The sequence below is a fragment of the Echiichthys vipera genome (genome assembly GCF_963691815.1).
Source record: "Echiichthys vipera genome assembly, chromosome: X".
NCBI classification, from domain to species: Eukaryota; Metazoa; Chordata; class Actinopteri; order Perciformes; family Trachinidae; genus Echiichthys; species Echiichthys vipera.
The window spans coordinates 19,209,634-19,226,418 of NC_139825.1; the positions used below are offsets into that span (position 1 = coordinate 19,209,634).

Here is a 16,785-nt window from a genome sequence, read left to right on the forward strand (position 1 = left end):
TCTTCGCTGACCACCTTGACCACCTTGACCTCCTCGACCTCCTCTCACACAAACTCTTTCTCTTAGATTTCTATCCATTGTAGTGCCTCACAAATCAGTGACTTTTGCCATCTGTGCTTAACATTATGCAGCACAGGTGCATCACAATGAAAATGTGTTGGTAAGTTGTGTCTAAACAGGTGAAAAGTGCTCATGGTTTTGCCAAAAGAGTGATTGATTCAATCAGTGTGTTCAAGCAACAGAGAAATTGGTTCAGACAACAGGGTTTAGTGTTTTAGCAATTGAAAAAAACTGTAATATATTGCTTAAATTAGCAGAGGGTTTTTTCCAGTTCAAGCAAAGTTGTTAGAGCTTTTCTTCAACTCTTTGGTCCAATTTGGCTCCATTTGACCAGTAAGCAATGAATTAGTGTGTGTGTGCTTTGGGGTGGGGGTGGGGGGAGGGTGTTCACGTCAGATAAACAAGAAAATTGACACAAAGGAAGGAAATAATTAAAAAGCCTTTATTATGGTGGCTTAATCATATAGGTTTAGATGCCATCAAGAAAAAGCATAAAAAGCATTAATGATGTTAATTGTTTCCAACTGATACACATGACATGAATTGATACACTAAAACAATCTCATTAAATCGTTATCAATTAAGTTTCCCACTTTTGAAGTATGGCACTTATTGTTGGGTTTTAATCCTAGGTAATCACGTAAAAAAACAACTGAAATTGTAACTTAAAGGTTTTCTTTATAAATAGTTCCATGACGCTTCTAAAACTTGTGCTTACTATAGTAAGCTCTTTATTAAATATTGAATAGTGTTTTGATATTGATATGTGTATATAGGCATGAATGAACTGTTGCCTAGCAACAGCTACTGACGGCAGGAAAGACCGAACGGGCTGGGAGGATAGACAGAGAGAAAAGGTACTTTAAAATGGCTTTGTGTTTAGTTTTGTTTTTTAAAGATATTTTTGTTTACCTTAGGGAAAAATAATACCTCTGAATCTGTCTGAATAAGATTTCAGAAATTTGATTTGTGTGACTCAACTTCTACAAATCATTGCATTCACCAAAAAGAGTATTTAATTGCTGATCAACACCGATGTTTTTATATTAAAATATTGATTAAAAATGAGTTGAATAGAGCACTAAAACCAGCAACAAACAACCTTGGTCAAAACTGCAACTACACTCTAACAGCATAATGTGTTGATCATTTAGCACTTGAAGTGCAAATGATTGTTTTATGTGGATTCTGAGGACTTTCCTTGCATAACATGATTTGGACCACAACGGACCGATAAAACTCCCTTAAAACTTAAAACTTAATTTAAACTCATTCTAATGAAATTATTTTAGAGTCAGTCTCCTCGGGTTTATCAACCCTGTTAAATTAGTGAGGAGAAACTCTGGGATAAATAACCCACTTTAAATGATGAACTCGTTCTAAAATGCATTATTGAGCTGTTGAATGAAAAATATACAGAAATAAACTGTTTAATGCAGCTTATTTGCTGCAGTCATGGACCAGAAATGGGAAAAACTGACGCACCATCAACATTTTTAAGCTAGCCTGATGTGTTTGAAATCTAATACATTAGACTAACATTATAGGCCCCTTGAATCAGTAAAGTAAATAGTGAGTGGGTCTGACTGTAGCATTAATTCAAACAGATTAGTAAACTCTGTCAGTGCAGTTTGACCCTGGGCAGTGAGTTTTAAGGCATCTCTGCAATGCAAGAAAACTGCAAGCAACAATGCTAGAGATCAAGACAGAAGTTATAAAGCTGTTATAAAGAGTCTGCTGATAATTATCTCTGGCTCCATCACAATGAGTGACCTCTTTTACACACACTGTTAATAAAAAATATTGATAGCGGCTTTAAAGTTGTAATCCGTAAGAATTCTGGGACTCCGGGTGATGAGGTCCCAGAGGGACCATCCTTTCGAAACCGAACAGTGTCGACTGTACGGAGTCAGTAGATTGGCAGCTCTCACCTGCGCAATGTTGTGTGATGCCTTCACATGCTCCACACTGATAGGAGGTCCGAAGACGGAAGGGGAACAACGTAAGAAGCGGCACTAAATGTGCACCGCATTTGATTTTAGTGTGGGTCGCCACATATTTCATATTTCATATTTCTCAGCAAAGCAGCAAATACATCGCTTTCATTAGGGGGTGATGTGATCAATCACCCTTGTTTTATCTCACTCTTTGATAGATAGTAACTTAAAGACAATTAACTAGATGAAAATCGTACGCACTACAACTTTAAGTTCTGAAATCCAAAGTTTATTTTTATAGTTGTTTTTTTTAAAGTTCATGTTTAGACATTCTGAAAGTGTTCAGAAAAATTGTGAAGATAGTCACATCTAAAATTGAAAGCTACACATCAATTGTTGTGAAGATGAGACCTTGAACCCCAGTCTTACTATTGTTGTGTATCATTTTTTTAGCATTCACAAAGTTAAGATACATAATATAGGACTTTTTCCCAAAGTTAAATTTTCATGCAGAAAAATATATATCACATTTGCAATACAAAAGCAGTTAATATTACAGAAAGGTGCACCTTTCTTCTCTTTGCTGTTTCGTATTTTTCTTTCACGGTAAGAATGTTTTGTCAACCCAGAAAAGTAGAGTCTTTTATTGGTGCATTGGAAACCTAGAGCAAAGCATGCAGAAGTTAAATCATATTTCAGTTCATAAACATAAGAGGTTAAGAAGTCACCAACATGTTTTCTTTGCAACTGTGAGCTAATTTTATTTACTGATGCATGGAAAAACCTTATGAAAACCATACTGTATGTGCACTTATTTTCTTCTAATATATAGAGAACAGAGAGAGAAGTAAGAAAAATCGAAAAGATATATATTAACCCTGTTCAACCATTCTCCCTCCTTCTATTATGCTATCTCTCCTGGCCTTCCCTTCGTCTCTAGGTCTCATTTGTCTTCATTGTTCTCTAACAACAGGCTGCTCCAGGATCCCATTACAATTATGTAGTCATCTGGGGATTTGACTTTACAAAAAGGTCTTCTCATGTGCCCTTTGTAGCTTCACAGTCAGAAAATAGAAAGTAGAAAATCTAAATTGGATTTAATAATAGTCGCTCCTTACTAACTACTGTATAGTGTGTGTGTGTGTGTGTGTGTGTGTGTGTGTGTGTGTGTGTGTGTGTGTGTGTGTGTGTGTGTGTGTGTGTGTGTGTGTGTGTGTGTGTGTGTGTGTGTGTGTGTGTGTGTGTGTGTGTGTGTGTGTGTGCCTCAGTGTATAGGGACTCCTTTTCATGTTCAGCCACCCACAGATGGCGTAACTAGCAGGAGAAACAACCCCTAATACTAATGTGAAAAGTCAAAAAGAAATTTCCCTCAAATAAGAAGACAAAGCGTTGCAGCAGAGTCGCTATTAGAGTGTCGCTAAATGTCGAGGTAGTAAATGGAGTGAGGTCACACCATTAATGGGACAGCAAAGGCAAGTGGAGCCGAACGGAGAGATGTCAGGTTGTCGACTAAAAAAGAAAAAAGCCTGCAGATGTGAGGACAATGCAGGACGACAGGAGCAAGCGAGAGAAGAGGTTGGAAATGAGGGAAAGAAGGGAAAGAAAGAAAAAGCTAAAGGTTTCATCTGTATATGGAGTAGATTAGAGGCTCACTTGTCTTAGAAGTGAACATTTTATGCCTTTTTCCCTGGACTGTTGCAGTATGGCTGTCTGACTGTCGGACTGTGGGTGGTAATGCTGCAGCCCATAAGGCTTGATTTGCTCAGTCAACCAAGACCACAGTTGTAAAAAAAACAAAAGTCACAAAAACCCATCACACTGGGCTTTCGACAGTGATGAGGAGGCCCATTAGGTCTGCCTCCGAACAGACTCACTTTAGACCAAGTCACCTCAATGAGGTTCTTCAGCCATGAAGTACTTCCTCATCACCCTCAATTGTTGCCTAGAAACTATTTTTTAAGTTACACTTGGTGACATGTTCCTTAACCGTAACCTGTTCTCACTCCAACTCATCAAATACAGCAGCTTGGTCCGTGGCACCGTACATAAGTTAAGTTACATAACTAAACTATTAAAAGCTGCAGTATGTAAAAAGCAAGAAAAAAACGCCAGAATCTGAAGAAGCGTGAGAGCTTTTCTTGCATCTCTCCCTCTCCCCTCTCTTTCCTTAGCCAATAGCAACGCTCTCTCTCCCTCACTCTCTCTCTGAAATCACCTGGGATTGGCAAAGTCTCCTGTCACAGCTGGATTTTATAAAGCCTGAAACAGGTTCAAGAGGAAGTGCAGAAGTGTAGTTTTCTCTCAGAACACTTGAATTACAAAAAACTACATCACTACAAAACTCCAGGTTTAACTTACATCATGAATGCAAGTTACGTAAAAAACATACTTTTTTGACCAAAGGGTTACAAAAACGTGATGCCAAGATGTCCTGATCATGCGGCCATAAATGGCGAGTCAGGAGAGAGAATGTGTTGGTTCTGGATGCACTTTACTTCTGCTTGAATAACGTTTGCTAAAAAATTACATTGCCCAGCCATTTCAAGATATTATTCAGCTTTTTTTATCCTGTTTTAAAAGGGGGACTCCACAAGGTTTACACATTAAGATAAGTTGAATCAGGAGAGACTTATTTTAAGTGAAGAGTTAATTAGTTACATGGTGCACAGTGAAGAACATAATAAAGAATTGCAACCCCATCATCACATAATATATTAAGGTAGCAGTGATATGATTAGTTTAGGAATATTCCTTCCTGAAGATCTGGATGATGGGATGTTGAGCAGGACTGGGCACTGATGTGATCGAGACTGGAGATGAACAGGTGCAGGAAGACTGCTTCATTTCATACTGAAATGACAACTGAAAGCAGCAGAGAGTGGAACAGATTTAAAGTTTGTCCGCGACAGTATGATAGGTTTAGGGAGACCGTGGCAAAATCTGGTTGGTTTAACATGAGTGAACACACAGAGTCTGCTGATGGAGAAGAAGCACAAGAAAAAGGAAGAGAAGAGCTTTGTTTTACTTTCATTCTACTCAGCCAGTGAAAAAAGTTGCAAATTGCCTTTTTGCACTGGGGGGAGTTTTCTAAAGTTTCAGAAAATAACTACAAGAGATTACAAATTTATGACAGGACGCCTTTGTTTAAAAGATGAGAAAAATTACCAGGCAGAAAGGATCTTATTTAAATGTCATTGGTTGCATTATGGAGTGCATGCGGTTTCAGCTAGTGTCTTTGGAGGTTAATCTGTACCAGGGACTAAAATTAGAGACATTTTGGACTCTGCTGCTACTGTATATGGAAATGTGATGCAAACTCATTGGAATATCCCTTTAATGAAAGTGTCCCTCTTCAGGTGGAAAGAATCAACTTGGGACATAAGCCATAAAGTACTGAAAGGGAGAAACTATAAGTGTTGCTTTGAAAAAAAACCAACATATAAATCAAACACTAGCCTTATCCTTTAAATCTTGACTTGAGGCTTGATGGTCTTTGTGGACTTGAACTTGTGACTTAAGACACACATCTGGACTCCAAAAAGATTCAGAATGTCCTCAGCTCAGAGTAAATATTCCTAAGAAAACCATATGGGCTCAGTGGACGATCAAGAGAAGAAGAAATACTAATCACCACATCAGTAGAATCAGAGTTAGTTATTCTTTTATATTTTTCTTGTGTCAAGTCGAGCTTTTGATCAATAAGAAAAGCAGGCAGCACTCGACAGCACTTTCCCTTTCAAATTCCTCCACACTTTAGCTGCAGCTACACAGAACGAAGCACACGATGTTTGTCTCTTTTTTCTCCTCTTCCTCTCCATTGCACATACTGTGCACGTACTTACACAATCATTATTATTACATCTCAGTCACTAGCATTCCTTCCTATCTACAGTCTGACGGACATATTTATGAAGCATCCAAACTAACTCCATTACTTTTGATTATGTCTGGGAAGCACATATTGCTCTGTCTGTCTCCTGTTTCTGAAATGCATTTATCAGGGAGCGAGAGAGCACAGTAGGGCAAGGTTAAAGAAATCTCTCACCTTATGTGTCCAGAAGCACTTGAGGCAGAGAGTCGTCCTAATATCCTCTTCATTTTAAGAAATTCCCAATACTATTTCTCTCTCATTTCCTGTCCGTCTCCCTCATTCTGTTTAGTTATCAGCTTCATCTGTTGGAGGAGTTATCACATTTATCTTTTTGCTACACCTCATTGTTGACAAAGGGGAGCTGGCAAACTGGCTTTTAAATCAAACATAATATCTATTATATTCAGCAGACAGGTTCATTGAGTCCTCTACTGGGCCTTGCTTCATCATGTGGTTATATTTTTCATAGTTTTAGCATTCTTGTTTGTTATAGTTTTCTTTTTCTGATGGTTTATGGCGATTTTGAAAGGATCAAACTGAAATGTTTTGGACTGTGGACTCTTTTGGCAAAGTGGTCTTACTTCTAAGTTGATAGAAACAAACACAGAATAACACTGTACCGGTAGAATAAGAAACATTAAAAAGAAAAAAAGTCCCCAAAAATAGATTAAATCAGATTTAATTACATCTATGTGAGATACATTAAGATAATCTGCGCCTTGATCTGTGCTGTACAAAATATACAAAAGTATGCGGACACCCCTCTCCTCATTAACGCTACAGAGGTCATGGGTTGGGCTAGGCTGTTTAATTACAAATCGCCTATAATATAGATATTTTAGACAACCGTGTGCTTCCATTATTTCTGGCAACAGTTTAGGAAAGTCCCTTTTCTCTTTCAACATGACCATGCTAACACTAAAAAAAAAAATATGTTTTTTAAAAATCCCAGTTTGGTGTGGAACCTTTTGCACAAAGCCCTGTGTGTCCATTGTCCATGTACTTTTGACCATGTCGTGTGTGTTTATGAAAAAAAGTCTAAAATTGTGGGAGTTAAAGCAGTACAGCAGTAGCTGTGAAACTACTATAGTGCCTGGGTGATGAGTTGGCAGATTCTCACCATTAAATACTGCATTATTCATCTTTTGTGACCTCCCGCCCACCCTGTCTAATGCTGTAACCTCTTCTTCCTCCCACACCCAGAAAGCCAGACTAGCCAGGATAAGAATATCAAAGTCGGGCAGCGCCAACGCCTTCCTACACTGCAAACACAATGGACTGCTCAACGAACTGCTGGAGCTGACGGTGAGAACAACCTCTGACCCTCTGAACACTGAGAACCACCAATAGCAAAGTGGGTGCGATGATTGCTGGGAAACAATTTGAAATGTGTTCATTAATAATGATGTGAAATATCAGCAGATTGTAATTTGGCTCGAGATTAATCATATTGTTCCCTGTCAAACACACGTTTGCTCATTATTTCAGTTCACTGCAACTCAGTATTTTGGAAACAGCAACTTCACATCTTCAGTGCAAAGTAAACACACACCCACACACAAACATCTACACACCACTGCTATTATTGAGCAAAGGATAATTTAGAAGTCATTTAGAGGCTATAAAAGAGCAGCAGCAGTTGGAGTCATCACATCCTGGTTGTTAAACAGGGCAGGGGTGATAGCAGAGCAGTTATGCCAATAATCCCTCATTCAGGCGTTATCACTGTAATCAAACAAAGTACTTTTCTTAGTTTTCTTTCAGTCCTAAACTTGATTAAATCAAAGTCTGTTAAACTGGCAAAGTCAGAAAACAGAGGGTTGTTCTTACTTTGCTTGCTTTTTGCATCGCTCTTGGTAATGGTAAGTAGGTAAAAAAAAGAGGCTGCAGAAAACTTCAAAACTGACACTAAATTCCCCCCAGACTCCTGTTCCTAGAAAAGGTACAAAATGTTTCCGTCGTTCCTTCTCTGTGTGATTATAGGCAACTGCAGTGTTATGTTCTTGCCTTTTGTCATCACCATCCCTTAAACCTGCAGTAATTGATTTTTGCGGGGAAAACAACACTGGCATATATCTTTTTATATAGTTGGTGAAGAAGTTAGCAAACAGTTACATATCCAGCAGACACAGAGCAATATTAGCATTTATTTAAAGTGACAGAAAGATGACACGCACACACACACACACACACATCAACTCATAAGGTGAAAACAATACAAGCATCGCTGTTGCACTGGGGCCTGTTTCACAAAGCAGGTTCAAAAAACTCTGAGTCTAACCCTGAACTCTGAGTTGATCTACTCTGAGATAGGAAACTCTGAGTTTTCGGTTCCAGAACAGCAGATTTGCGTTAGGTTGATCAACTCAGAGTAGTTTGACCTGGAGTTAAGCGCGTGCACCACAAGTAAAAAAAGACAGCATCAATGGAGCCCTGATTCGACGAGTCACCATGGCAACGGGGAAGCGAAGGGCTACGCTACAACTGGAATTGGAAATATTAATGCGCTCATACGGTGAGTTTGAGCAGGTTTACACCGCTGCAGCGGCAAAAGAGAGGGAGACGGTGCGGGAGAACATTGCTGCTCGGGTCAGTGCGTAAGTTTAAATGTAGTCCTGTTGCAATCACAGTAATATCACAGGGGGAACTGCATGAGTGGGAGCCTATTAGTTTATTTCATTTAAGTGCAGTCCCACGGGGGAGAAGCGCACTTGGCAGCAGCTTAAGATGAAACATAAAAACATTGTTCAAACAGGTAAAACATCGGCACTGTCTCATGGTGACGCCTCATTTTGAGCATGTTTTACATGGTAAAGTAAATATTACCGTAAGTGGCTGTTTTATATGTTGCAAAAAAAACTCCCATTTGCAAAAAAACGCAGCGCAACACACAATATCTACTGGGATATAAGAGCATTACTGGTTGTTAATGTTGGAAATGTAAGGAGGGATGAGATGGACTGTGACATGAAACGGTGTTTCCCTGCCGTGAAATAGACCCCCTCGCATTATAGGTGATATTCTGGATCAGAAGGCTATATAGGAGTAGTTTATATACCGGTAACCACATTAAAAGCACACACTTTTGAACCTATGAATTGCAAGAAAAGCTGGGATTATATTTAGAAAACGCTAAGTCAAATACATTCAACTTGCTTAAAAGATCCATTTCATTCATTTTGTAATTATGGCTGCAGTATATTAAGGACGTCTATGCGCGGTCTGATAATCATCTCCCGACGAATATTTAATTCTCTTTGCGGTAATGCGTCACCTTCATCCACGGGATCGTTATCAAAATGACACGCCATGGTAGTGTAAATAGTCACCACCTAATATAACTTCTAATATAGGCCTACTGAATGATTTTTATACGTTGTACAAAAAAAACTCCATTTTGTAAAAAAAAAAACAGCGCAACACAGAATATCTGCTGTGATATGAAACGGTACCGCTCAAAAAGAGAATTGGCTGGAAATGCAAGAACATCTATAATCAATAGTTTGATAATCATCACCGGACAAATTTTTTATTCTCTGTGCAGTAATGCGTCACCTTCATCCACGGGATCATTATCAAAAGGACATGCCATGGTAGGGAAATAGTCGCCACCTAATATAACTTCTAATGTCTGATTTTTGCAATGATTTTCTGAAAAAACAGACGGAACTATACTGCGCAAAAACTCGCGTGCTGACTGAATGAATGAGGAAATCAAACGCCGTGTGTGGCTGAAAGAGGGCGGAGACAGAGAGAAACTCAAGGTTTGCTGAGAAAAACCTGGTCCCGACCAGGTTAGTTTCAGAGAGCATGTTACCATGGTAACCAACCGAGAGGTTAAGTTACCTCTCTTTGTGAAACAGGCTAGAGTTACCCCTCTCTCTCTGGTTTGAGTTACCTCCCTTTGTGAAACGGAAAACTGAGAGTTTCCCTCATTTCAGGGTTAACAGACTCAGAGTTTTCACTAAACCTGCTTTGTGAAACGGGCCCCTGGTAGATGCTCTGGAGACCGGCGCAATAGTTTCCTTAATCCCAACCCCCAAAAATAGGATTTTTAGTATTTTTTCCCCATGTTGGTTTTAGTGCTATTTGTGGTTTATGAATTATAATTTCCGATTAAGTTATTCGAGAAATTGATGAGAGGTAATCTGCTTAAACCAGGAATAATCCAGAGTAAATGTAAAAAGCATTGTATTGTGTCTTCTGCCAGTGTGTGAATGTCTCTGTGAATGTGACAAGTAGTGTAAAAGTGCCTTGAGTGGTCAGAAGACTAGAAAGGTCCATATATAGCATTTACTTAACACACTAACTCAACAAAGCAAATATTTTTAACAACTATTCATTTAAACAACTTCCTTTTTTTTAAGATAATGTTTTGGCAGTTTTCAAGCCTTTTTATTATATACGTATGACAGACAGGATATGGGGTGAGAGAGAGAGAGGGGTAGACATGCAGCAAAGGGCCGCAGGTCGGAATCGAACCGCGGCCTCAAGGACCTTCAGACTCTTTACATGGGGTGACTGCTCTACCCACTCAGCCACCGGTCGACCCTTTTCTTTATATCTGCCTGCAGACTTCAACCAACTTTCAACTTTATAAAGTAAACATCCACCCCCATGTTCTCCTCCACTTTCATAGTCTTCATAGTTTTTTCACTCGTCACCACCATGGAAAAATGTTTTTGTTAATGCAAAGGCAAATTGCCGATATCCTTCCCATCCAGTTCATCACTCTTGCCTTTAGTGACACACTCCCCTCCTTGCAGATCGTGACTTAAATGCATTTTGGTCTATTCGCGTCCCGTGTGAAAGCTCATGGGTGTTTGGAAGTGGTTCGAATTATCATATAAATGCTGTCTGTGAGAGCAGAGCGACCGACATCCCTCTGTGTGTGTGTGTGTGTGTGTGTGTGTGTGTGTGTGTGTGTGTGTGTGTGTGTGTGTGTGTGTGTGTGTGTGTGTGTGTGTGTGTGTGTGTGTGTGTGTGTGTGTGTGTGTGTGTGTGTGTGTGTGTGTGTGTGTGTGATGAGGCTGCCAGAGTCCTGCCACATCAAATTACAGTGGTGTCACTGCTGTCAGTCAGTCAGTAACGCTGCGTAGGTCTGGGGTGGGACTGAGTGGCGATTTATAAACAAAATGACTGGTTCTCTCAAAGCCTATAGTTACATTAGAAGTTCTGGTCTGCTGGTTTTTCAGCTTCCCCTGAGGGCTTTTTTAATTTCTGACAGACATTTATTTGTTACTCAGATCACAGGCTCATTATCATAGAAGGTGATTTATTGTTAATTCTCAAGTTTTATTACAACCTTACATTGATATACCTTACAGCTATATCCCTTTGGGTGCTGGCAACTTAGTTTTCACTTTTCACTTAAGACAGGATTTGTGCAGATATGCTCTCATAGTTAATCACCACCCACACTCCAGATTTTTTTTCCTGTGGTTCAAACAAGTCTGCTGTTGTTGACCACGGACAACCAAACCAATCAGATCTTTGTAGGGAAGCGAAGCAGCAATGGATTCACAGTCACGTTATGTTCCTGGTGCCAATAACGTAACAATGGCAACAGATAAATTGTCACAAAAATGGAAACAAATATAGACGAGATTAACACAGTCACTTACATACTCTGAAAAATGAACTTGAATGTTCGACAGATTAAAGTTATTTATCACATTCAGAAAATCTAATAAAAATCCAATTAAGTATAAAGCAATTCTCCTCAATGATTTGCAACAATTCCACAAGAGTCTAAATCAAGAGGCAACATCTGGGGCTGAAAAATTAAGAAAATGCCGAAGTGCCAAAAACAGCTGTTCCTCAAATGGCCACTTGAGACTGGCTCCAAAAGCAAGACAATCCACATGGACCCCCTTGTTAAAAATGTAAAAAAAAAAAAAAAAAACAGTTTTGGTCTCTAAAGCTAATTTACCAATTTAGTGAATTTTCATATAGCTTACCTGTTTAAATTATATTAAGGCTTCAGAAAATATGCATAATTTAGGGCTGGCAGCTTGAGTGACAGGTGGGTGCCGTCACAGGAGGCTGTAGGCTATATTAGGCCCGCCTCAGCTCCATCCACGCTCTACCTCTGCCCATATTTGGAGTAGCAGGGCGACTGCTGGGGCCACCAACTTTTAACTTTATTTTAGCTCTTCAGAAACCTATGGGCGACGTCACAGACACAAGGTCCATATTTTATACTGTCTATTATGGTCCAAATACACCCAGAGATGTACCACAGTATGACATGTCTGACACTGCATACCCATTTTTTTATCATCTCGCCTCTAACATCATATCACCCACACATAATGGATTGTTGTAAGTTCACTTATAGAAATAACAGCTCTTGAATTGGTTTATATTGTGTGTAGTGCTGCAAATCTTTGAGCAGGACATGAGCCAATATCGGACTTTAGATTGCACATTTATAACATCTATCTAATGAAATGGACTGTATACTATATATTACAAGCAGACATTCATTCACAGATCTGCCCATAAAATGTGCTTTTAGAAAGTTCAAACTTACTGGGTGATAGGAAATCCTGTTTAAGTGGGGATTGGAAAGATAATCTGTTACAAAGAAATCACAAAGTAAGATCTCCTTCATTTAAGTCGTTTAAAAATTAAATGTACCATAATACATTTCTTCCATATAACCTCCTACTATTCACAACATAAGGAGAAATTAAAGAGCCATTTATTCTCCATCAATATTAGAGTAAACTGATTTGTTTCCTCTCTTCATTGCAGATATAATACAAAATACTAACAAAAACTTCCTTAGTGAGGATAACACTAAAAGGGTCACATTCCAGATGGACTGTATCAACTCAGCTCCTTTCATTACATAAACAAACCTTGACACAGGTCTTAGTCTCTACAAAGTATTTGTCAGGGCCTCTGCAACAGGGCAGATCCACGCATTGAGACATCAGAAGGCGCAGTTTTCCCTTGCCCACACTGCTGTATTGTTCATGTGTCTGGAATCTGAATGAGAGTCCTTGGGCTGGATCGCCACCCACCCAAATCCTTTGAGTAACAATGTGCGCTGTGGGGAGGGAATTAATTTGTTTTCAGTTTTCATGTTTTTTGGCAATTGTGATTGCTTTGAGACTAAGCTATATTGGAGCTGGAGCTTTGAAACCAAGTCCCGTTTGGAGAAATACCAAAAAAATGGTTCCATAAGTTTCTGTTTTTCTCAACTCTTCTGTTTTTCCTCTTTCCAAAGCATCATATATTATTAGCTGGTCAGCTGCCTGCAGCATCACATGACGTTCAGTGGTACATACTTTGATAATTAAGTAAGAGAACTGGCAGCAACACAGTTTTAGAATTTTATGAGATCAATAAACTTAAAGAGGTGTTTTTTTTGCAGCCTGCTTACACAAGAAACAAAACTAATGGCAATTACTGTATTAATGGCTCAAAAGATGCACAATAGAGACAATTAATTATCAACAAACCACTTGCCAAGGCTGAGGGATCAATTCACACCAAGTAGAAATGTGGTCCGCTGTGTTACTAATTGGATCCTAAGTTATTTCAAAGCAAACAGCAGGAGTTGTTGGGTACCTGCTCATAATGGAAACAAGAGTGAAATCAACAAGCACTAAAGAAGATAGTGCAGGTAAAAATGAGCATCATGAAGCAGAACGAAAGAGTCACGTCTGACTTTTCATTACGCTGAAAAGTTCATATGAAAGAGTCATTTTGTGCACAGAGTGTGATGCTTTAATGGTTGACAAGGATAAACCAACAAAGTAACATGTCAACATTCATCAATTTTGTGTGTGTGTGTGTGTGTGTGTGTGTGTGTGTGTGTGTGTGTGCATGCGTGCGTGCGTGCGTGCGTGTGTGCGTGCGTGCGTGTGTGTGTGTGGCTTACTAAGGATACAGAAGAGGATGAACAGAAGCTCGCTAAGTCCATCTCTCAGTTAGAGAGCCAACACCACCACCTACTGCACTGTCTGGAGAAAACCACTGTGGGTACACTCAAACACTTCTCTATCTTTGATTCCACACTTTTAAAATATGATAATAATTTAATCTTTTAAAATGTGTGTTATTTGCCATTAAGCATTGAATCATGATAACAATGTTGTATACCACAGACAAAAAAAAACTGCCAGTGTTGTAGGAAGTATTCAGATCATTTACTTAAATTAAAAGTAATGATAATACACTGTAAAACACCCTGTTGCAGGTAAAATTGAAAATGTTATTTAGGTAAAGGTATGCCAGTATAATCCGGAAAATGTACTTAAAGTATTAAAAATACTCAGTGCAGAGAAAAAACTCCCTAACACTGATATACTATTCTATATTACAATATACTGTTTTTACTCATGCATTATTATTATTATTATTATTATTATTATTATTATTATTATTATTATTATTATTATTATCATTATAGAAATAATCTGCTGATTATTTTGTCCATAAATCGATTGTTTGGTTTGTAAAAATGCATTAAATACCAGTCACAATTATCCAGAGCCTAAAGTGACACTTTTTGTTTTGTGCAACCAACAAAAGTCCAAAATCACCTAACAATTATTAGAAGGAAATGAAAAATATTGTAATAACTAAAAAACTACTCAGGACGACACAATTATCAAAATAGTTACCAATTAATGTTCTGTGAAAAGATTAATCGACTAATCATTTCAGCCATACATGTCATTTTTCGAACATTACAAAAATCTTAATTTGTAAAGTAACTAAAGCTGTCAAATAATTGTAGCGGAGTAAAAAGCACAATATTTCCCTATGAATTGTTGTGGAGTAGAAGTATAAAGTGTCATGAAAAGAAAAAAACAAGTAAAATATGAATTTGTACTTACATGCAGTTCTTAAGTAAATGTGTTATTTTGTATTTTTTTTTTTTATGGCATTTGAATCTGTAGCTTATTGATTGCCTGAGGTTGTCAGACTTATTTTACACACCTGTATACTATTGTTAATCACCACACAAATAGCGTGGGTGTGTATTTAAACCTTTGACCAACTGCACAAAGCATGTTGCTCTCATCAATGTCATTGAATGATCCTTGGTAATGTTTTGTGGGTTGAGTAATGTTGTATACTACATCAGTACTCCCCAAAGGTGCCTTGTTCTTGACACTGACTTGCGCTGTAGCATCCGCATCCTCTAGAGCACATCTGAAATATAAAAGAGTCCCCTGAGAGTTTTGCTGCTGTCAGAGATGTCTATCACTATGATAGTAATGTTTTCCCTTTCCTCTAATCTCAGCAAGATACAAATTCTTAGCAAAAATGCCTCACAACATTTCCACAGCAGTTTGACAGTGTTCACTATACATTCTGTGTAAGTAGAGGTTAATTCTGAGTCTGAACAGTGATTTGTATTTTCTGTGACTCTGTCTTCTTCTGAAATATAGGATTTTGAGAGCTGCTGATTTCCAAAAGGTGTCAAAAAAACATAGACTTGTATAAAACTGACTGAATCTTCTCTCTAGTCAGCAAATATACTAAGTGAGTTTGTGAATGGTAGTTTTTCATTAGTTAATTATAATAATCTGTATTCATTATCTTTCGTTGGTGTATTTATTTATAAAATTAGAAATACACACTCAAATCACCCACAAGTCTGTCTTTTCTTTACTTCACATTCTGTTTTCCTCTCTCTCAATACCTCCCTGTGTATTGAAACCCCCATCCTGTTTCTTCTCTCCAGGCTCATGAGTTTGTGGACGAGCAGATGTACGCGCAGAACTGTTTAGACACAGGGCTCCAGATCTACCCGTCACGCAGCCCCTCTATATCGAGCTACGAGAGCACTGTGGGTAGCTGCTGTGGCCGCAGGGTAAAGAGAAACACTCCTCTGCCCAAAGCCAGCCTGCCCTCCAGTCACCCCATCCCAACACACCAGGGCCCCCTGCAGGAGCTCAGTGCCATCCACATACAGTGTTGTGACCCACCGTCACACACCCCCAGGTAAAAGCACAGCAGAAACTCACAGCAGCGTCGAAGGGGAGACGGAGGCTTGGTATCCAGATTGTTCACTGAATTCCTCTTCCTTCCTAAACTATATGAGGGAAAAATAGTTTAGTTCCCTTACATTTACCTTTTTCAACACATTATACTATGACTTTTTATGACTTTTTATGACTTTTTATGACTTTTCAATATACTATGTCATGACTTTTTTGAACATACCGTACGATTTTGTATTATGACTTATTTTCAACATAATATACAGTAATATGAAGGAATATTTTTGACTTAATAAACTACGACATTCATTATGACTTATTTCAACACACCAAAATACATTTTAGAGCTTTCGAAATGCTGCATTCACAGACTCTGCACATAATCTGGGAAGATATTAGAAAATTGCCTGTCTTTTTCTTTATTTTTCTTTGCCTCTAGTCGTTCGAATCTTAACCTGAAAACCAATGAAAGTGGCAGGATCAACTGCAAAGGTGGCCGGATCACCACAGCAATCATCAGCCTCCCATCTCCCCCTGCTTTGACCCCTGATGGTGACAGCCTCCGCGGGCCTCCGCAGAGAAGGCCGCCCCCACCCCCCGGTCATCCTGCAGCTCCGAGCATCCAGACCACAACAAGTTCAACTGGCACCAACATTGTCAGAGTCTCTGCTCTGTGACTCTCTGGCTGACAGATGTAACTCAGCTCACCAGGAGGAAAGAAATGAGGAAAAGGAGGAGGAGGCGACAAAGCAGGATCCACTACCTTTACGGACGCACCGTGTCCCGTCTCACAGGCTCAACAGGAAGTGCGCTGTACTTCAGGGGAGTTTTAGAGAAGACCAATGCTGTGGAGACAGTTCAGAGGTAGAAGATTGTAGATAGTGAACCGAGTACACGCACTCGTCATGTCGTGTATGTACTATAGATACAGATTTGCATCTCTAATAGT

General features: G+C 39.0%; 1 protein-coding gene across 1 annotated transcript in view; it reads left to right on the forward strand.

Annotated features, from left to right (window-relative positions):
* Positions 1–16,513, forward strand: part of LOC310966072 (A-type voltage-gated potassium channel KCND3-like) — a gene marked incomplete at both ends in the record, with an annotated part of 76,788 nt that extends 60,275 nt beyond the window's left edge. Inside the window, 4 exons of the mRNA XM_083939871.1 lie at positions 7,072–7,173; positions 13,767–13,859; positions 15,578–15,837; positions 16,276–16,513. Coding sequence (XP_083795997.1) covers positions 7,072–7,173; positions 13,767–13,859; positions 15,578–15,837; positions 16,276–16,513 — 693 coding nt within the window. The remainder of the gene's footprint in view (positions 1–7,071; positions 7,174–13,766; positions 13,860–15,577; positions 15,838–16,275) is intronic.
* Between the last annotated feature and the right edge of the window lie 272 nt (positions 16,514–16,785).